Raw genomic sequence first — 21,588 nt, forward strand, 5'->3', positions numbered from 1 at the left:
CCCAACCTCCCCCCGCCCCGTACATAGTTGTATATCTTAGTTGCAGGTCCTTCTGGTTGTGGGATGTGGGACGCTGCCTCAACGTGGCCTGACGAGTGGTGCCATGTCCACACCCAGGATCCGAACCCTGGGCCGCCACAGCGGAGCTCACGAACTTAACCGCTGGGCCACGGAGCCAGCCCCAGCTTCTTTCTTTTTAATGCTGAATAATATTCCACTGTCTGGCTGTGCCACAGTTTATCCATTTACCTACTGAAGGACATCTTGGTTGCTTCCCATTGTTGGAACATTTCTAAGTAAAACTTGGACACCATGTCATTTCATTCCTTTAAGAAAAAGGCATAACCACAATGCCATTATCACACTAACAGTAAATCTTTAAGACCCTGTCCATGTTCAGATTTTCTGAAGGCCCTTTTAAAATATCATAAATAAGCAATAAATAAAAAGTTTTTGACAAAAAATAATATAAGCTTCTGAAAAAGCAATTTGTTTCAGTATCATTGAAACTAAAGAAGAAAATCTTGTAGGGTGTAATCTGTAACAATTAGTTTGCTTCATGTTATAGTTGTTGGGGGACTTGCACCTGTGAGTCCGCTGCTCGTGTTCGTACCTCACACCTCACATTTCCCCTCTTCAATCTTTAGAACATGCCCTAGCAATTGATATTATTATAAATTATGCTAGTAGGAAACATTCCTTGAGCATTTACTATATGCCACGCGTTGTACTTTACATGCATTATTTCTTATGATTCCTACAGCCTGATGGGATAGGTATTATTTCTCCCTCCAATTAATTTAGTGACTTACTGAAGGTTTCATAGTTAATACATGAGCTGGGATTTGAATTTAGTTCTCCTAACTGCTGGCTCTGCCGTCTCCCTGCCTATGCTTTAAGATACTGACTTAAAAAGTGTTGAATGATCTGAAATTGACCTTCACATTTCTTAGTTTCTCTGTTGTCTGTTAACCTCCAGGCTGTAAGACTAGAAAGTACGTACCAGAATCGAACACGCTATATGGTAGTGGTTTCAACTAATGGTAGACAAGACACTGAAGAAAGCATCGTCCTAGGAATGGATTTCTCCTCTAATGACAGGTATGTACCACAAAAAGGAGGGTGAGGAAACTCCTTTTTAATTAACCTATTCCAGTTGCCTTTTGAGTTATCACAAAAACATCTTATGCAGTTCTACTCTTAAAATTCAATGCATAAAACTAGAGAAAACAAAAGTATCTTAGTCACACAGTCTTGAGAGATGAAAATGATGAGTGAATGTCTTTGGTTATGTGTTCTAATTTACCACTATTCCTTACCTTCTTCTCATCTTTAGGTGGTAATGATATAAAGCAAATGGTTTAAACTCATATCTTCAGGGAAAAAAAGCTGCCTTTTCTTTGCAGTCCACTTTATTTTAAGCGGTAATGATTCACTTTGGTGATTCGAGGGCACGTACCCTGTGATAGTGCACCAATGGCTCCTGGGTTCAAAAAGAGCCCACTTTAACTTCAAGCTCTTATATTTATTCATGGCCTTGCTTTTACCAAATGTTATACTTCCTTTTTTCTTCTTCTGATTTAAAAATGGGGAGAAAATGATTCTTTCAACTCAAAACAGAACCTTTGATAATCATGCATGTTTGGCTTTAGTGGCACTTTACATCCTGTGATTAAAGATACCATATATCACACTAGACCTGGCTTTTTTGTGTCCCTAAGGTTCGTTGCTTTCGTTTTTATTTTGCCACCTTTTCTGGAGAAACCTTGAGAAGACTGTGGAATGTGGCTGCTAAGCAGATCTTTGCACTCTAGATAATAAGCCTCAGGAAATCCTGCCAGATGTCTCAAGCGTCGACTTCCTGGTTCAGGACTAGAATGGAACTGTGGAGTAGCTAGGGGTGTGCCTCAGGCCTGGAAGAATTTAGCCACAAAGAGAAGAGGAGACTGGGAGTTATTCTGCTTGTCCTGATTTTGAGAGGAAGAGAATCACGTTGTCACTAGAGAGTTTCCCAAACTAGTGTTTGCCTGAGATTGGACATAGCAGTCAAGCTGAAAATGATTTGTGGGTTTACAAGGATCACAAGGCCAGAGTTGTTACCTTGTATACCATTTACAGCCTTTAATTGTATGCTCTGAAACTACACAGGCTTGTAAACCACATTTAGGAAGCTTTTTGTCCTGCATGGTTTTAACCTCTGGTGTTAGCTTAGCAACAGACCTTTCAGTAAACATTTATCCTGTAAGAGCTCCTACCTTGCCTACGTACATTAGTATTTTAAATGATCTCCAATTTGGATTTTTATCTGGCTCTGTACTGACCAGTACGGTAGCCACTAACCACATTATGACTGTTTAAATAAATTAAAATTAAATAAAATTAAAATTCCATTTCCTCAGTCACAACTAGCCACGTTTCAAGTACTTTAGCTGTATGTGGCTGGTGCCTACCATACTGAACAGCACATGTGTAGAGCATTTACGGCATTGCAGAAAGTTCAGTTGGACAGCACTGTTCTGGATCTTATATCCTTTCTTTGGTTCTCCCTACTCCTCCCTTGGAAACCCCGTAAAACAGGAACTGGGGCTGCATGGAAACTTCTCATGAGAGAGAAGGCAACAACTTCAGATTCTCCTGACCCAGAGTGTGAGAAACCAGATGTCTAATCTTATCTCCTTTACTTTGTCCTAAACGTTCCCAGAAAGGTTAACATGAGTGCCCAGTAATTAATGCTCGATGAACTGTATCTATGTTCAGTAATAGTCCTGCTGGAATCGTCTGACCAACAAAAGGAAATTTTAGTTTATGGAAGACAAAATATGATATGAAAAGCTATAAAACTAGTTTTCATTCTTTTTGGTAAACTTGATATTAAGATCCCATACATCCTTTGTTTGACTGAGCAACCTGGACAGTAAGGAAATGCTGCCCACTGTAGAATACTGGTGTTCAAGTAATCTAGTATCATTTCTATCTCAATTGCTGTTGAAGAAATTTGTATCATTTTATATCTGAGAATATAAAAAGTTAATGTTTCAAAACGTGTTAAACCCAGATTGTTCATGACATACTCTTCCCAAGTAGTTCTCACGGTATGTTATAGCCAATTCATTTAGCCTATTTATAAATTCTTTGAGTATTGTGTTATATTTTAAGTAATAAAATTCTTAATATACAGTATAACCTTGGTTTCCAAATTGCATTGGAAATATTTCAAGTTATAAAATAATAGAGCTTTATGATGATGTTTTATAATTTTTGTACTCCCAGCATCTTGAAATGTCTGGCAAATATAGGCACTCAGTAAATATTTGTTGAATGAGATGAGTATCTATTAAAATAAGTACCTATAGGGGCCAGCCCAGTGGCGGAGCTGTTAAATTCACATGCTCCACTTCAGTGGCCCAGGGTTTGCCTGTTCGCATCCCAGGTGCAGACCTATGCACTGCTTGTCAAGCCATGCTGTGACAGCCATCCCACATATGAAAAAGGAGAGGAAGATGGGCACGGATGTTAGCTCAGGGCCAATCTTCCTCAGCAAAAAAAAAGGAGGATTAGTGTTGGATGTTAGCTCAGGGCTAATCTTCCTCCAAAAAAAAAAGTACCTATACTTTAATGGACAAAAATCTCATGAGACTCAAGGTAAACCTGATTAAAATACTGGCTGTGTCTAATTCAGGCCTCTTTCCTGTTGTGTGAAAAAGCTACTTCTTAATATAAAAAAAGATTCTGACCTGAATACAAGCTGAAATACAAGCTGAGTACAAGCTGAAAAAGCAATGTTTGGGTCCTACATATCGTTGTCAGTTGTCCAAAGTTTGGCTGGTGTCCGGTCACAAGCTGGTAGATCATACTTTCTTGGACCTTTTGTATCTTCTTCTGTAGTTACTTAATTTCTAGATTTGTCACTTATGCTATCAACCTTTCATATTTATAACCAAATTATACTTGTTGCTGGGAACCTGGCCAAGCACTCTCTAAAAAGAAAAAAAAACTGCTCGAAAAATAACCCCATTATTATTTGAAAATGGGAAGCCATTTTCAAGTTTTCCTTGTACTCACCTCATCTACTCAACAGAAATAGTGGTGGAGCTGTCTTGCTCCCTCCCAGGCCCTGGCATGAACTGTGCATCTGGAGTTCAGGCCCAGGGTCCCAATGTCCATAAGCTGTTCCACTCTTGACTTGAATCTCCTGAACTCTGGAATCACTAGTGGAGTATTGAGTAGCACAGGCCAGCACATGCAGTGTGAAGTATCAGACACAGCCCAACGAGGGAATGGCCTTCGTTAGCCCTGCAGTGACTCCAACAGTGAAAGCTTGGTGTTCCTCATGTTGTTTTTAATGCATTTTTGTAATATCCTCCCCGCCAAAATCACTTTCAGTCATATTAGAGTGCCCACTGCAGATTCATATTCAACATTTGTTTTACATGACAATACATTCATATATATAGTTTCACTTTAAATATTTTAAATTTTTATGATCACCCTATAAGGGTAAGTAGTGTTATTATGTTTTAGGCACTGTTGTACACATTTTTGGATGTGTTAACTAATTTAATCTTCAAAACAGCCCAATAAAGAAAGTTGGAGTTTTTGGTTTTTGGTTTTTTTTGCTGAGGAAGATCCACCCTGAGCTAACATCTGTTGCCAGTCTTCCTCTTTTTGCTTGAGGAAGATTCGCCTTGAGCTAACGCCAGGCCGGTCTTCATCTATTTTGTATCAGGGTTGCCGCCACAGCATGGTACACACCCGGGATCCGAACCTGCAAATCCAGGCCACTGAAGTGGAACACACCAAACCCAACCACTAGGCCTCAGGGCTGGCCCCAAAGAATGTATTTTTATCCCACTTTTGCAGATGAGGAAACCGGAGCACAAAGCAATTACATAAGTTGCCCAAAATTGTACAGTTAGTGCCAGAACCCAGGTTCCAAAGCCCATGTGACTCCAGAGCCGCAGCTCTTAACTGTGTACTTCGCTGCTCACCTCCCACCTCCAGGGTTCTTTCTGCTATGCCATGCTGCTTTTCCCAATATATTGGCAGGGAGAGGGTGTAGGAGCCTTTGGAAGACTGGATGTAGGGGAAAAATTGTTTATGGCAGCCCTGAGGAGAGAAAGCGGCAAAGGTCTGGGTAGGTTACAGTTGTCCAGATAAGTGGTGTGATAGAGACACAATTGCGAGTCCATGGCTTCCTATCCCAACCTGTTGCATTAACTTAGAGCTAATTTCCTCCCTGGGACAGTGTGTGATTTAAATAGTATTTTAATATGCCATACTGGGGCTACCCTTTGATTGGTTGTTGACAATCCTGTTCATGCTGTATCTCAGCAGTGCTAGTTCAGTGCACAGTTATTAAGTACTGTTTGATTTATTTCAGTTGTGTTGTGTCTATTTTGTCTCTCTAACTTGATCACAAGCCATTAACAATTACTTTTTTACCTATTGTAATTTCCTTTCCCTTTTAGACTAGTGAGTGTGTTGTGGTGTTCAATAAATCTCTGTAAACCTCAGAATTAGAATTGAGCAAATCACATATTCAGAGGTCTTCCACAACCAGCAATTATTCTTGGAATTAGAAGTAATTCTTGGAGTTGAGTTGGGTGCTGTGACCTTGGGCTGAGACCTGCCAGCCACAAATCAGCAGCTTGGACAGTGGCCGTTGGCAATCCAGGGAATTCAGTCAATAACTTTTCTTTGTTAAATGTATGAGGACCTAACTAACCACCTGATGAGAACAGCTCCTGAGCACATACATTGGATTAATAATATTATGACAGGGCCGGCCCAGAGGCACAGCGGTTAAGTGCGCACGTTCCACTTGCCCGGGGTTCGCCGGTTTGGATCCCGGGTGCAGACATGGCACCACTTGGCAAGCCATGCTGTGGCAGGCATCCCACGTATAAAGTAGAGGAAGATGGGCACAGATGTGAGCTCAGGGCCAGTCTTCCTCAGCAAAAAGAGGAGGATTGGCGGCAGCTGTTAGCTCAGGGCTAATCTTCCTGAAAAAATAATAATAATAATATGACAGAAATTTCCCCTCTCTAACACTTACGGCAAAACTTAGAGCTTAGGCCTTATCCTTTGTGTTGAAAGAGTTAACAAACAAAGAACTACTTCCTAGAGTAACAGGGAGTAACTGACGAACTGTTTCTTGTCTTGCAGTAGCACTTGTACCATGGGCTTAGTCCTGCCTCTCTGGAGTGACACCCTAATTCATTTGGATGGTGATGGGTAAGAGCTTTCCCTTTTTACTCTCCTAGAGAAGGCCAAGGGGTGGGGTTCCATCTTAGTGCCGATTCATTCAGCTGAATGAAGGCCCAGTGTGCCCAACTGAACTGTCATGTCAGCAGCTCAATGAGTCCTTTTAAACTCCTGTTTTGTAAAGTGGAATGAAAATACAACTTGCCAGAGCCTCTCACTTTTGTTCTTCTAGGCTGACTATGGTAAGAATCCAAACAAAGAAGAGCTAGTTTGTTGGCTCACTCTTTAATCTGAGCATGTGGGACTGTTGCAATGCTCTCCCAGAGGATGATATGTTCTGTTTCAAATAACCTCTTGCTGCCTCTGCCAGCTGTCAGCCTACAGTATAACCCCTTTCCCGTGCCAGTTCCTTCCAGTGACCCTCCACCCCCACCTCCTGGTGTTTTTAGAATGTGTCCCCAAGAGACTAAGATGTTTCCTCCAGTTTATAAAACCAGGGTCAGGTTTACTAAGAACCCATAAGACTTCCAAATAGAAATATACAGCAGAACAGTTTGTCCCTAGCTACAGCTGGGAAACTACATAATTCCTTGACTCCAATGTGAGAATCTATTCATTTTGCTTGGTAGATAAAATCAGACAATTTGTTGAAGCTTTTTAGTCAAGTCCTATACTCTAGTTAACTTCTATATAAAGTGCCTGATGGTTCCCTCTACAGAGCCAACAGTTGCTAGCCTGGGAAATGACCTTGAAAACTCATAACTGAAATAACCTCTCATTTGTGGATTTTTGTCTCAATCTCTTTTTTCTTTAGAGGGTTCAGTGTATCAACAGATAACAGAGTCCACATATTCAAACCTGTATCTGTGCAGGCAATGTGGTAAGAGGACTTTTAATATCTCTATGAAATTTTTTTTAATGCTATGCGAGCAATATTTTATAAAAAGTAGTATTTGAAATGGTACAGTTCTCTTTGAAAATGCTGTACGATCTGTTTATGTGTATAGGATTTTGTGTGATCTGTTTGTTTGGCCATCATAGTTAAAGATGACCTAGAAGTTCCATTTTCAAATTATTACAATGGAAGCCCCTTGAGCATTGATGAACAAGTGAAATTCAGAGGTGTTCTCAGTCTCTGGAAGATACCTGATGGATCAGATTGCCAGCTGGAATTGAGTTTTATAGGAAGACTTTGACCAAGTTAGTCAGTAGCAGTCTAGAGGCAAGTCTAGAACATCACAATGCCACCAAGCGCTACTTTCAATTTCTTAAGGTAATCGGGGTTAGCATTGCTAGAGTTACAGTAATAGGGAGTTCCCATTTAAATTGCTGGCGACTATGTGCAGAATGCAAATAAAGCCCAGAAAAAGCATTGTAGTTGTTAATAACTGTCAGCTGGTATACTGACACTTTTGGGTTGCTTACCATGTGTGTCAGGCATAGTGCCTAGTGCTTTACGTGGGTTACATCTCATCGTGACACCAACTCCCCAAAATAGTATTATTAGCTCCTTATTATGGATGAGAAAACTGAGGTTTTGGAGGTTTTGGAGTTATGAGGTAACATAACTGGCCTGAGAGTATCTCTTCCATTTAAACAGACTGTATTCTCATTCTCTTGTTCTAGATTATCTAGAAAAATGATCTAATATAACCAGAGAACGATGTGACTTTAAGATTCCAAGTCCATCCCTCAGTCAGAGATTTGAATTTGAGTTCCTTGTTCAGTTGCCTGTTCCACAAAGGAAGTTCCCAGGAGGAGCAGAAAGGGCAGAATGCAAGCCTAACCAGAAATAAAGGAGCCAGAGAAGGACTCCAGGGAGATGGTTTATCCCTGAATAACAAGATTGATAGGCTTGAGGTGGGTGGGGTCCTGAAACAGTCAGCTGAACAATTAACAGTCTTGTCCTTTCGTGCAGAGTAATTGAGGTAAGACAGAGTTTCAAGTCATGTGTTTTAGACCAGATTTTTAGATTTAGGGCATATTTCACAGATAAATTTCTCGTGGAAAACTTATGACCTCCTTTGACTAAGGCTCAGTTAAAAGTAACTGACCTGTCTATTCTCAGGCACCAAGTAAAACTGAACAGCGTAAGTCCCATAAATGACAGTGTTTTCAGTTATATTTTGGGAAGGAGTAGAAAACAGTCTTAATTCTTAAGACAGTGAAGATTCAAGTAATACTTAGATCAAGCTTTAATGTTCTAAAGTAGACTGAGTAGTCCTAGCTCTGTTAGCTTATTGCAGAATAAACTTTTTTTTCATGTACCACATGGGTAGTAGTGAACTGAAAGTCAGAGGGAAAAGAATACATGATGTATGGATCAAAGCTGCATTTAGACCAGGTGTTTCCTTCACAGGAAGGTGGTTACTGCAGCCTCCCACTCCTTTGTGCAGCTGAAGGATCTGAGGCGGCTAAGGCTGGAGTGAATTTTAGGGCACTTGCACCAGACACTTGTGGCATATGCTTTTGAAGCATGTGTTTCCCGGTTGAAGAAAACATGTGTTGAATATCTTGTACATTGCCCTAAGTTGGCCCTTACCTTTGAATCTGTGTAGTGAAACTGAAATTCACTGAGAGTTCTCTGAGAATTTGACTGACTTCTCTGAGACCGTGGCTTACTTTGAGTAACAGAAAGCATTTTAAAAGATTCCATAACTTAGTTTTTAAGGAAAAATTTGTTTCCCTAATAAAAAGAGACTGGCATGGTTCTCCCTTATCAAATTGATAATGATTTTATTTTATCTCTTTTTTTATTTTTTAAATTTATTTATTTATTTTTTTGGTAAGGAAGATTGGCCCCGAGCTAACATCTGTGCCAGTTTCCTCTATTTTGTATATGGGACACGGCCGCAGCATGGCTTGATGAGCAGTGTATAGGTCCGCACCTGGGATCCCAACCCATGAACCCCAGGCCACCAAAGCGGAGCACACGAACTTAACCACTACATCACCGGGCCAGCCCCTAACAATTTTATTTTTTATTTTACATTACACAGGGTTGACAAAGACTCAAGGAACAGACACTGTCATGTACTATTGGTGGGAGAATAAACTAGAGTAACCTTTCTGTGAATGATTTGCCAATATGCTTTATCATTTTGCATGCCCTTTGACCTAGTAATTCTACTAAAAATTTCTCCTAAGGTAATAATCATGGGTGTGTGCAAAAATCTAACTATAAGAATGTTTGTCAGTGTTCTAATAGCAGCAAAAAATGGAAAACAGTTTAAATGTCTGAAAAATAGGAATCATTTAAATTGTGGTACATCCATGTTACTAAATATTATTCAACCATTACAGATTACCTAGTTGAAGAATATTTATTGACAGGGAAAGATGCTAATGACAAGAGCAAGTTAAAATGGTATGCACGATATGGTCATATCTTTATTATAGAGCTACATATAGACAAAAAGACTGGAAAGATCTGTACTAAAACCTTAGCAGTGATCATTTCTGGATGGTCAGATTATAGGATGTTTCTTCCTTTTACCTGAGATCCTTAAATTTTCTAAAGTAAGCAATGACCACTTTTGTTATAAGAGAAAAAAAATAATGAGGCATTTTTAAGAAAAAGATATAAACAGATTGGCCACAGAATTCTCTCCTCTTGTCCTTTTCCCTTAGGAGAGAAAGAGTAGTTTATAGCTAATAGGGCATTTCATTCAACAAATACACTCTGTGCTCTTCCTTTGAACTAGGATTCTTTTAGGCACTTGAGATACATCAGTAAACAAAACATAGAAAGATCCCTGCTCTTGTGTAACTAACTTCCTAGCATTTCTGCCTTTAGCTTTTCCAAAGTATATAACCAAAAAGGTACTTTTCAGTTTTGTTTACCCTTCTTGGGTTCCTGAGTTCAGAGTCAGAGATTTAATTAGGCTCAGAATAACCAGAGCTGTTCTTAGAAAGTAGCTCAAGTGTATGAATAAATGGTTTTAAAAGACTGGGAGACTAAGGCAGCAAGAGTGATAAACGTCATTAGATCAGTGCTTCCTGGACATTAAAGGACATGTCCTCAAGGCTTAGGGACAGCTATCTGTGTGATCTTTGTGGAGCCTCTAAGAGTCATAGAGGGTGTATGCTGTAACATGATTCTGTGCCAAAGGAAACAAATCTTTATATAGTAAATGGTTGAGATCTTTAGTTCTCTAGTGATACAGCATAGCCACAGCATGGTTCCAAATATGGAATCCTGAGATCCATAGGTATCTGGACCTGTTTTTCACTGGTGGGTTGTCAGTTCTCCTGCTCCCCTCTACCCTGCATTGTAATAATGTGTCATATCTTTCAGCAAGAAATTGTCTAGTTGATTGCTATGAATACGTAATATAGCTGAATTCCAGGGAGTAGATTCTCCAGAGGCCAAATTTAAAAGAGGATTTAAAAATTAGCAGAGTTTGGGGTACACATGGATTATTGGCCTTTTGGTACTCTCACAGTTCCACAGTGCTCATTTCCAAGCATATCTTTCAGGTCTGCACTACAGAGTTTACACAAGGCTTGTGAAGTGGCCAGAATGCATAACTACTACCCGGGCAGCCTGTTTCTCACCTGGGTGAGTTATTACGAGAGCCATATCAACTCAGATCAATCCTCAGTCAATGAATGGAATGCTATGCAGGATGTGCAGTCCCACCGGCCTGACTCTCCAGCTCTCTTCACAGCCATGTAAGTCCATTTGCTGAGGATTGTGGAAGTCCTCTCTCTTGTGTCCTAGGGGATCATAAGCAGCATGTTCTTCCCTAATCTCTCCTCTTGGGGAATTAATCCTACTCAATGATATTAGTCATTTTCTACACTACACATCTGCCACACAAAGAACCCTATTCTTTCTGTTGTCTACAAAGGCCTGAAGAGTTTCACTCTTGGGCACAATGGAGTTCTTCCATAGTTAAGAACTAGAATACCATAAAATCTCAATTCAGATTCCACTAATTTGAAATTCAACCTTAAAGGAGGCTGAAGCCTGCCTTTGCATTATCTGTGAAGGAAGTATTTGGTAAGCAAATTAATGACAAAGAGAAACTTTTAGAGGGATGTGTTTCTACTACTTAAGGAAACAGGATGTTTCCAGTCAATTTAAAAGAAGGTTGTTACGCTAATTTTAAACTGATTTCCGATCAAATTTTTTATTTTTATTTATTTATTTTTTGAGGAAGATTAGCCCTGATCTAACATCTGCCGCCAATCCTCCTCTTTTTGCTAAGGAAGACTAGCCCTCAGATAAAACCATGCCCATCTTCCTCTACTTTATATGTGGGACGCCTGCTACAGCATGGCTTTATAAGCCGTGCATAGGTCTGCACCAGGGATCCAAACCAGCGAACCCTGGGCTGCCGAAGCAAAGTGTGTGGAATTAACCGCTGCGCCACTGGGCCAGCCCCTTAAATTTTTTAAAAAATATTTTACAATTTAAGTTTCTTACTCAGCCCACCTTTGCCTTGTTAAGTCTTTGTCAGTAAGACTTTATTAAATCTCCCTGGTGTGCTGTGAGTTGGATAAAGGCCTAAGGTGGAGCTAATGTTTATTTCCTTTTTAGGTCTATGTGTTGAAACTTATGTGACTATTTTGGAATTTTTTTTTTTCACACACTCAGTTCCTGCTTTGGAAATTAATCAGGATGTTTATTTTGCCCTGAATTGATCTTTCTGCACTTCCAAGGTATTCTACAGCTGGGAAAGAAGAATAGCTACTTACTATCTGACCTTACAAACCTTGACTTTCAGAGTCCTCAAGTCCAGAACAGTTCACAAGTTGTTTTTAAAAAAGACTTCGTTTACGATGACAGATGACAACTAGACTTTTGGTAGTGAACACAGTGTAGTGTATACAGAAGTTGAATCGTAATGATGTTCACCGGAAATCTATACAACGTTATAAACCAATGTTACCTCAATTTAAAAAAAAGAGGCTTAATTTAGATAATAGTGTGATAAATGCTTTTTACTAGAAAAGGTGAAATTTCCAAGAATTGTGTGAACGGAACAGTCAAAAAGGCAGTAGAAGCTTTTTGCATAGGGTGTTATTGATACTGAGACCAATTGGTACTAGTAGCTTGAGTCCTTTCAAGATCCCACAGTAATTAAAAAGATAAGGATTAGTCTGGCTTTCAGAATCTTTGGAAATGTTACTGATTTCATGCTTTACAGCTGGTTGATGGGTATGAGAGGAATGGATGTCTTATCTGGCCCAAAATGGACATTCTGGGGCTGGCCTGGTGGTATAGTGGTTAAGTTTGCATACTCTGCTTCGGCAGCCCAGAGTTCGCCGGTTCAGATCCTGGGCACAGACCTACACACAACTTATCAAGCTATGCTGTGGTGGCATCCCACATAAAAAATAGAGGAAGATTGGCTCAGCAACAATCTTCCTCACCAAAAAAAAAACAAAAAAAAGGACATGCTGAACCAGACTTACATGAGAGAAAGAAAACCCTTCTCATGTTTAAAACAATTTTATTAGAGAAAATTTGGAAATTACAGCACAAAAAAAGAAAAAAAAATGAAATTGTCCACTATCTATCTATATCTCCAAGCAAGAATAATAATGTAAAATGTAGTTCCTGGAACATGATAGAGACTCATCAAATTTTAGTTCTTGGTATATACGATATAACCCTAATTTTCAGGTATACTTAATGAACAAATGTCTGTTCATAGAAAAAGAGACTGAAACCTGTAGGTCGGAGTATGAATGATTATCTCTGATAGATTTTCCATGATTTTTATTTTCTTTGTGTTTTTATGTATTTTCTAACTTTTTCTCTAGTGAAATCTAGGGAGAGAGTGTGTTTGTGTTGTGATGCTTTTTCTGTTACCTTCTCCTTACTGAGCTGACTAGAAAAGCCTAAAAAAGAATGCTGAGAATACAGTGAAAATGTGTGCCAAAATGGGCCTAAGTGCTCTACTGTGAATAAAGTTTCTATTTTGAAATCCAAGGAAGGGGGAGAAGGGAACATACATGTATGGTGTTTCCGGTGTATGTCAGATGCTGTGCCAGGCACTGCATACGTGGCATCTCATGTTATTCTCTTAAGAACTTCATGAGGCAGATATTATTACTGTCCTCAATTTAAAGAAAAGGAAACAGACTCAGAGAAGGAAAGGAATTTGTCCAAGGTCACTAGTAAGTAGCAGGGCTGGGATTAAAATCCAGATGTGTCTGCTCTCAAAGCACTCTGCCTTGGGACAGCCAGGTGGCTCGGGTTAAGTGCGCACGTTCTGCTTTGGCGGCCCAGGGTTCACTGGTTCGGATCCTGGGTGTGGACATAGCACCGTGTGGCAAGCCATGCTATGGTAGGCGTCCCACGTATAAAGTAGAGGAAGATGGGCACGGATGTTAGCTCAGGGCCAGCCTTCCTCAGCAAAAAGAGGAGGATTGGCAGCAGATGTTAGCTCAGGGCTAATCTTCCTCAAAAAAAAAAAAAACACTCTGCCTCAAACAAGTGTGAAGGATTGGGAAAAAAAGATTGCTAAACTAGAGAATCTAACCCATGCACACAGGTGCTAAATTTGTTTTTACCATTATTTCTTTTTAATAGAAGGCTAAAATGATCACTTTCTACCATTAGCTATCTTTCTATACATTACCAAATGTATAACTTTCTACCATAACCATAGACGTGGTTAAGAATTTCAATCCTAGTCAAGGCAGGGAGGCCTTGGCTGATTGACAGGGAAATGTCACAGGTATTAGCTGTATTCTGCAGGGTTCATGAGCAACTAAGAGCCCAAGTGGTGGGGAGCCTCAAGGTTGTAGGGTCAGAGCATCCATCTTTAGAGATTACTGAAGCTATTTTTGCAGCCCGTGATAAAGCTGTAGGCAGCAAGGGCAGGCAGAATGCCTGAAGGCTTAGTCAATTTCCATCTCCAAATAAGGAGGTACAGAGCAGATACCTTTCTTGAGTAGGTAGGAGGGAAAGATGAGACAGAAAGTGCTGTCAGCCTCACTCAAGTTCTGCATAATATGAAATAAAATGCTTTTAGTGAGAAGCATCCAGTTACATTGGACCAATACTTTTCTAGTAACTGGATAGTCGGCTTCCTAATTTGACTTCATATTAAAGTTCCAAGGGTAATTTTATTTTTAAGACAGTCAGAAGACTAAAGGAAGCAACCTAATCCTGCAGGTAGAGTGTTAGGCTGGGCTGAAAGTTCTGGTTCTCCTGCCAATGAATGTAATCATTGGCATGTCATTTAACCTTTCAGCTGTTTATTTCCTTTATCTGTAAAATGGGGATAAGAATTTCACAGAGTTACTGTGAGAGCTTTTGTGAACAAGAAAGCATTTTGGATGGAAGTACTCCAGGTAGTTAATCCTTGAAACCCATTTTGGAAGAGAATTTGCCTCATCGAAGAAGACAGAAATCACTCTTCCTTCTTTACTGTTTTCTAGAACCATAGGAATAAATGATTAGCATCGGGTGGCATTTCAAGCTACAGAAGAACCAGTTTCGTGGTAGCTCACACCACTGGTCTACCCAGCTTAGTATTCTCACTCAGCAAGTAGTACTCAGGGGTACTTGATGGGCAAGTATGGAAATGATCCTTCCTTAAAGTATTACACTCAGTATAGCCTATTTTTGCCTTTATTCCTTCACGGATCTATATACATGAATATATTTTAGGGCCTTTAGACATGTATGCCTCTTCAAGTAATAATTTCTACATGTTTGCATTCTATACATTCTGAAAAGAGACATTTTAAAATAGAATTTTCGTTTTGTCACGCCTCCAGAATATAAATTTTAGTGTAATAGGAGGCCTGCCAATTTGGAAACATAATCAAATGACATATTCATTAACTTAGTCAAGTTTCTGCCTAAGAAAAATCACCATTTCTCTCCTCAGACCAACTGAACGTGAGCGAACAGAAAGGCTAATAAAAACCAAATTAAGGGAGATTATGATGCAAAAGGATTTGGAGAATATTACATCCAAAGAGGTAAGAGACCTTGAGGCTTCATTGTTCCAAGGCTAGAGGGGGGGCTAGAAATGCTGAATGATTGAAAGTATAGTGGGACTTTACAGAGATTAGTACAATATGCCATCTTTGTTTCAGATACGAACTGAGTTGGAAATGCAAATGGTGTGCAACTTGCGAGAATTCAAGGAATTTATAGATAATGAAATGATAGTGATCCTTGGTCAGATGGATAGCCCTACGCAGATATTTGAGCATGTGTTCTTGGTAAGTCTTAGGGCCACTTTAAGTAGTGTGCTGAAGCTAGTCCATACCACCTCTTGGGGGGCAGCTATTAATATATTAATAATATAGTAATAATATATTATTTTATTATATTTAAATAAAATGTAACTTAGATTAAAAACAAAGGTTTAATGTCATAAATACTCAGACTTCATCACTTCATAATCATTTTACTACATTTTACTATTATCTGTGCTCTTAAGGTTATTTACATCTATTGTATGGTAGAAATGTTATATAGTGGTGTGCTTCTACTCGTCTCTTCCCAATTTATCATTCAGTGATGTCAAGCTGGTGGATTAAAATTGACTATGGTGGGAAAATTTACACCAAGGAAATTGGCAAACGCTACAAATCAGGCCTTTTCCCCCATGGATTGTTAAATACTTCGTCTGTTCTTCATAATAGTCAAAGTCAAAAACAGAGCAGTCCACAATGGTTTTATACAGTGTTCCAAATAGAATGATCCTTTGAAGTCAGTCTTTCAAATTGGCCAAAAGTGTCTAAGGTCTGATATATCTGAGCAGAGCAGGAGGGAACCACTTATAACTGAGAGGCTATTGGTCTTTCAAACATTTAGAACCTTGTAGCTACATTTTGAGTCTCCCAAATCCTTTGTGATTACCAGAAACTCAGTGACTCAAAATTGTTCTTCATGATTCCTAAACATTCAGTGACCTGTTGATTATCCCAAGGAGACCTCTCTGACAGATGGATTAAGAAAGCTTCTAAAATCCTAAGACTCATTTTCCTCCCAAATGTTAGAGTTCTAGTTTTCATCTGTACGTGATAGTGGGAACAAGGTTAACAAGGATAATTAAAATCAGTGGGAAACACCAAAACCTCATTTTTGTTTTCACTTCCCACTCACTTTGACCAGAAATCCTAACAAGGAACTAAATCGATTGGTTTGAATTTCACTTCCTTTCTCTAGGAAGGACATTTGTGAACTCTGAAATGATTAGAAGCTGAGAAACAGGGAAGAGAAATAAATGCCCTGGAACTGACTAAACTGGATCTCCTCACCCTGCATATTGAAGTTTATTTCACCAAGCAGTCAGACTTTGTGCCATTGAATTTGTGCCCTGAATTAACTTGTTGACACTCTAGAGTATGTGTGCTTTTAGAGTGATTCATAGTGGTATATAGCTAGGAAATTACTCACGAAAAGCTGTGAGCTGGAACGGAAATTTTTTTTTTATTACTTTAACTTTGACCAACACGTATTGCCATTTCTGAATGTAGATCATACTGCAAAGTTGTTACTGACTTTTCCATTTGTAAAGCACCTGGCTTTGTTGTCTTTTGTGTATACTTCCATGAGGGTTCAAGTATTCCCTGCTCTTGTGTTGTTGGAAAGAATTTTTGTCTTAGCTGTAGAAAACTTATGAGTCACTCATTCAAGTGGACCCTGCCCCCAACTGTCTCCATGTAACGTGACTAATTCTTAGGAAAGGCAAGTGCCTATAGCCAAAAATAGCTCATGTTAGAAAGTAACCAAAGCTGTAAACTTGGAAGTCACTTTCCCATTGAGCTTGGATTTTAATATCTAAAAGGATGTGGACACAATGAATATCAAATACAGTCAATATCTGACTCGTCAACCTGCTTACTTTCAGGGGTATTTCCCTGCGTCTGTGATGCCACCACCTCAAGAACTACCTTCTCCTTACCCTCTCCTCAAATGATGTATGTTAGGACATATAAACAAATTTTAATAGTATTCTAGGCAGAAAAAGAACAAGCCAGTTCTCCCCATATTACAGTCCCTGATCAACTACAAGTGCATTTGAGTATTTATACCAATAGATTCATTATATTATTTCATGATTATTGGCATATCCTTCTGTCTTGGGTTTTTTCTTATTACAAAAATAATTTATGTTCATTGTAGAAAATTTAGACAGTTTTAGACGACAATAATTAACATTTAATCATCACCAAGAGAGATAAGCACTGTTATCTTTTGTTATATAATATTGCATTCCAGTCTTTTTCACTTTTTTTTTTTTTTAAGATTTTATTTTTCCTTTTTCTCCCCAAAGCCCCCCGGTACATAGTTGTGTATTTTTAGTTGTGGGTCCTTCTAGTTGTGGCATGTGGGATACTGCCTCAGCATGCCCTGATGAGCAGTGCCGTGTCTGCGCCCAGGATTCAAACTGGTAAAACCCTGGGCCACCAAAGCAGAGCGCACGAACTTAACCACTTGGCCACTGGACGGCCCCCTTTTTACTTTTTTAATACGTATCTGTGAACATATTTTTGAAAAAAAAGAAAATTTATTCAGCTTCAGATATAATTCTACTTTCTAGAGAATGGACATGTTCTTTCCATTGTAAATATTTTTCTTATTTGGGGAAAAAACTTTTGAACTGGAGAATCCTGAAATTTAACTCTTACCCAACAAAATAAGTGCAAGAACAGGTTGTCTAAACATCTTATTGTGCTTCTTCCTTGCTGGCTTCCTCCCTTTGTTTGCATGATCATATCCTGTGTCCAGACCCCTGTCTCTTCTCCAGTGAGTCTGTGCTCTGCTGGCTTTCCCAGCAATTGACACAGAAAAAGAGGTCTTATCCAAGCTGCAAGTGGTGGTGTTAATTTTCTGTAAAGTCATTTCATCGTGTGTGTGTACCTGACGTGCCTGGAGCGCAAGCACATTGTGTGAAGGGAGGCAGCAGGATTTCTCCCCTCTGTTTGGGAGAATGCTCAGCTCTGCAGTGTCACTGCACAGAGATGTTTATTTGGAAAGGTGTCGAGCTGATATGAAGAAGAAAAGTGTAGGGCATAGAAAATCTGCATCAGAAGAGAGGATTGATTGGTTGGAAGCCAGGGTATTTCCAGAAAAAGAAGTTCTTCCACACCCTTACAAGAGTACCACTTTTCTGAGCTGGAAGCCTTTGCCCAAACAAATCTCAGTATCAGCAGCTCTCTTGGAGGCCATCCGACTTGGCTGAGAAAAAACTAGATGTGAACAGAGACTCTTTGCAGAAACGCAAGCAGCTTTCTTAGTTAAGGGAAACACTGGAATATTGGACACACAACCAATAATTTTATGCATGAATAAAAAAGTAGTCAGAATTTTTACTGCTGATTGCTATCTTTTTTAAGATTTGACATTACAAATCCTTTTAGATTAGTGGTTACTTTTACTGTAGGTACAGAGAAATGGAGGATATGTAAATAGATAATCAAATGGGCTATTTTAATCATATGCGTGATTTTTGTCTCTCAACTGGAGATGTGTAGCATAAACTTTTCTTAGAAGGAAAAGTTAATAGGGATCTTGTGTCTGGTTGCCACAGTAATGTGGCTCACGGCATTGAGGCTGTAGGTATGATATGATGAAGAAGATATGGACAGGGATACCAGTCCTTGAGATTATGTCCAGTTGTATTGATTTTAACAGAACTCCCTGTACAATCCTTGCTATTTGCCATAAATGTGCTCTCCTCTTCTGTTTTGCTTAAAACATTTGGACCTCAACAAGGCTATTTCTTTTTTTTTTTTTATTGAGTTATTGATAGGTTACAATCTTGTGAAATTTCAGTTGTACATTAATGTTTGTCAGTCATGTTGTAGGTGCACCACTTCACCCTTTGTGCCCACCCCCGACCCCACCTTTCCCCTGGTATCCACTAAACTGTTCTTGGTCCATAGTTTTAAATTCCTCATATGAGTGGAGTCATACACAGATTATCTTTCTCTTGCTGGCTTATTTCACTTAACATAATTCTCTCAAGGTCCATCCATGTTATTGCAAATGGAATGATTTTGTTCTGTTTTGCAGCTGAGTAGTATTCCATTGTATATATGTACCACATCTTCTTTATCCATTCGTCTGTTGATGGGCACTTAGGTTGCTTCCACGTCTTGGCTATTGAAAACAGTGCTGCAATGAACATTGGGGTGCACAGGACTTTTGGGATTGCTGACTTCAGGCTCTTTGGATAAATACCCAGTAGTGGGATGGCTGGATCGTATGGTAGTTCTATTTTTAGTTTTTTGAGGAATCTCCATACTGTTTTCCATAGTGGCTGCACCAGTTTGCATTCCCACCGGCAGTGTATGAGGGTTCCTTTTTCTCCGCAACCTCTCCAACATTTCTTGCTATTAGTTTTAGATATTTTTGCCATTCTAACGGGTGTCAGGTGATATCTTAGTGTAGTTTTGATTTGCATTTCCCTGATGATCAGCGATGATGAGCATCTTTTCATGTGCCTATTGGCCATCAGTATATCTTCTTTGGAGAAATGTCTGTTCATGTCTCCAGCCCATTTTTTGATTGGGTTGTTTGATGTTTTGTGATTGAGTTGCGAGAGTTCTTTATATATTAAGGATATTAAGCCTTTGTCAGATATATGACTTGCAAATATTTTTTCCCAGTTAGTGGGTTGTTTTTTTGTTTCAATCCTGTTTTCATTTGAACAAGGCTATTTCTTGATGATAACTTTTGAAAAGAAATCAATCCCCTGGAACTTTGGCCAGGGTGCAGTGTAGGGGAACCAGAGTGAAAGATGGAAATGAACTTACTTAAAAATGTATTATAGTCCCAAAATTTCATTTTACACTTCAGTAAAATTAGAATATGCTTTGCATAATTACATAGAACATAGTGAAAACCCCCAAGAAATTATATCATTGTAAGCCTGAAAAGCATGGGGAAAAGAAAGATCGAGTCCGTGGAGGGCCCCCGGGGACTACTATGCCTGGCATTTGTATAGAAGGCAGAAAAGTAATTACACTGCCTTGACTCCAGTTCTTTCTTTCAGGTTGAACCTGAAGCAGCCCTAACCACAGCCCAAGTCACTTTGTGTGGGTTTCACTGAGTCAGTAACCTATGCATTTAATTTATTTTGTTTCTGGATATGTATCATTTCAGACTGTCAGACTGAATTTTCTATGGACAGGTAGATGAAAATCATAGACTCTTCCCATCACGTCAGGGTTATTTCCATCCAGCTGGACAGAGTTCCGCAGAGGATTTAGGTTTCTAAATTAAGAAGTGAGGTGGTCACATTTCCCTGGCTCCAGTTTAGCCACTCAACACTTATTGCTTGGCTTCTGTCCCCTTGAAGTCCTTTGTAGTTCTTGCCTTTTTCTTTGGTGTGGGAGCTAGTTTTCTAAGATTGAGCACAGAGCCTTCAGAACCTCCCATATTTTTTTTAAGCAAGTCGATTGACCCCTGGTCTGTAGAAAAGATCAGTTGTCCATCACTTACTGACCTTTTCCTAAATGGAACTTCAACACAGTGTCCTTGAGATCTCCCAGTTCAACGGCCAAATTACAGATCACTTGTAATACGATGATAGTGCTTGCATAACACTTAACAATTTTCAAAGTGCTTCATTTACTTATCTCACTTGATCATTCATTCAGCAAACATTTGTTGATCCTCTTTACTGTGCTAGGCATGAGACTAGATATTTGCGTGGTCTGACCTAGTTCCATAAAGAGGAAGTGATGAACCATATCAGATAGATACTCATAGAAGGCCAATGCAATGAGGATACAAAGGTGACCCCGAATTAGAGACAGTTGGAAGAGGTCACTGGTAACCGCAGCAAGAGTGATGAGGGCAGAAGCCACAGTGTTGTGGGTTGAGGCACATGGGAAATGAGGAATTAGAGACTGAGTATATTAGATTATATTTCTATGAATTCTGGCTACGAAGAGAAGAGAAAAAGGATGGTGTCTTGGAGAGGATTCAGGATGAAAAGAGAGTTTTTCTATTTTAATATGGGAAAAACCGGTGTGGGTTTTTTTGGCTTATAAACGACAGAAATTTTTCTCACAGTTCTGAGGGCTGGAAGTCTGAGATCCGGGTGCCTACATGGTCGGGTGAGGGCCCAATTATGGGTCACAGACTTCTCTTTGTATTCTCACCTGGCAGGAAGGATTGGGAGAAACTTTATATTTGTAATTTGAGGGGAAGGTCCCTATAGATACGTATAGAACTAGAGTGGGAAGCGTGGTCGGTCTCACAGATAGGGAGGGGAGTTGGAGAGGTTAAGCAGTTTGCCCAATGCCCCACAGTAGGAAGGGGAGTTGGGACTTGAACCCAAGTCTTCTAATGCTAAATTCCATTTAATCCATAATTCTAAAATAGGTAAATTCTTATTTTTAACTGTTTGCTTTTTCAAAAGACATGAACATATAGCTCAAAGATAGAAA

General features: G+C 39.4%; 1 protein-coding gene across 6 annotated transcripts in view; it reads left to right on the forward strand.

Moving 5' to 3' along the window:
• The window catches only part of SSH2 (slingshot protein phosphatase 2), a 240,854-nt gene that overhangs the window by 188,455 nt on the left and 30,811 nt on the right, over nucleotides 1-21,588 (forward strand). For 5 of the 6 annotated variants that reach the window (XM_046675521.1, XM_046675525.1, XM_046675524.1 and 2 more), the window contains 6 exons: nucleotides 980-1,101; nucleotides 6,166-6,234; nucleotides 7,019-7,084; nucleotides 10,684-10,878; nucleotides 15,060-15,153; nucleotides 15,271-15,399. In XM_046675521.1, coding sequence (XP_046531477.1) covers nucleotides 980-1,101; nucleotides 6,166-6,234; nucleotides 7,019-7,084; nucleotides 10,684-10,878; nucleotides 15,060-15,153; nucleotides 15,271-15,399 — 675 coding nt within the window. The remainder of the gene's footprint in view (nucleotides 1-979; nucleotides 1,102-6,165; nucleotides 6,235-7,018; nucleotides 7,085-10,683; nucleotides 10,879-15,059; nucleotides 15,154-15,270; nucleotides 15,400-21,588) is intronic. The other variant, XM_046675523.1, reaches the window with a different exon arrangement.

The sequence above is a fragment of the Equus quagga genome, chromosome 11, assembly GCF_021613505.1.
Source record: "Equus quagga isolate Etosha38 chromosome 11, UCLA_HA_Equagga_1.0, whole genome shotgun sequence".
Taxonomy (NCBI): Eukaryota; Metazoa; Chordata; class Mammalia; order Perissodactyla; family Equidae; genus Equus; species Equus quagga.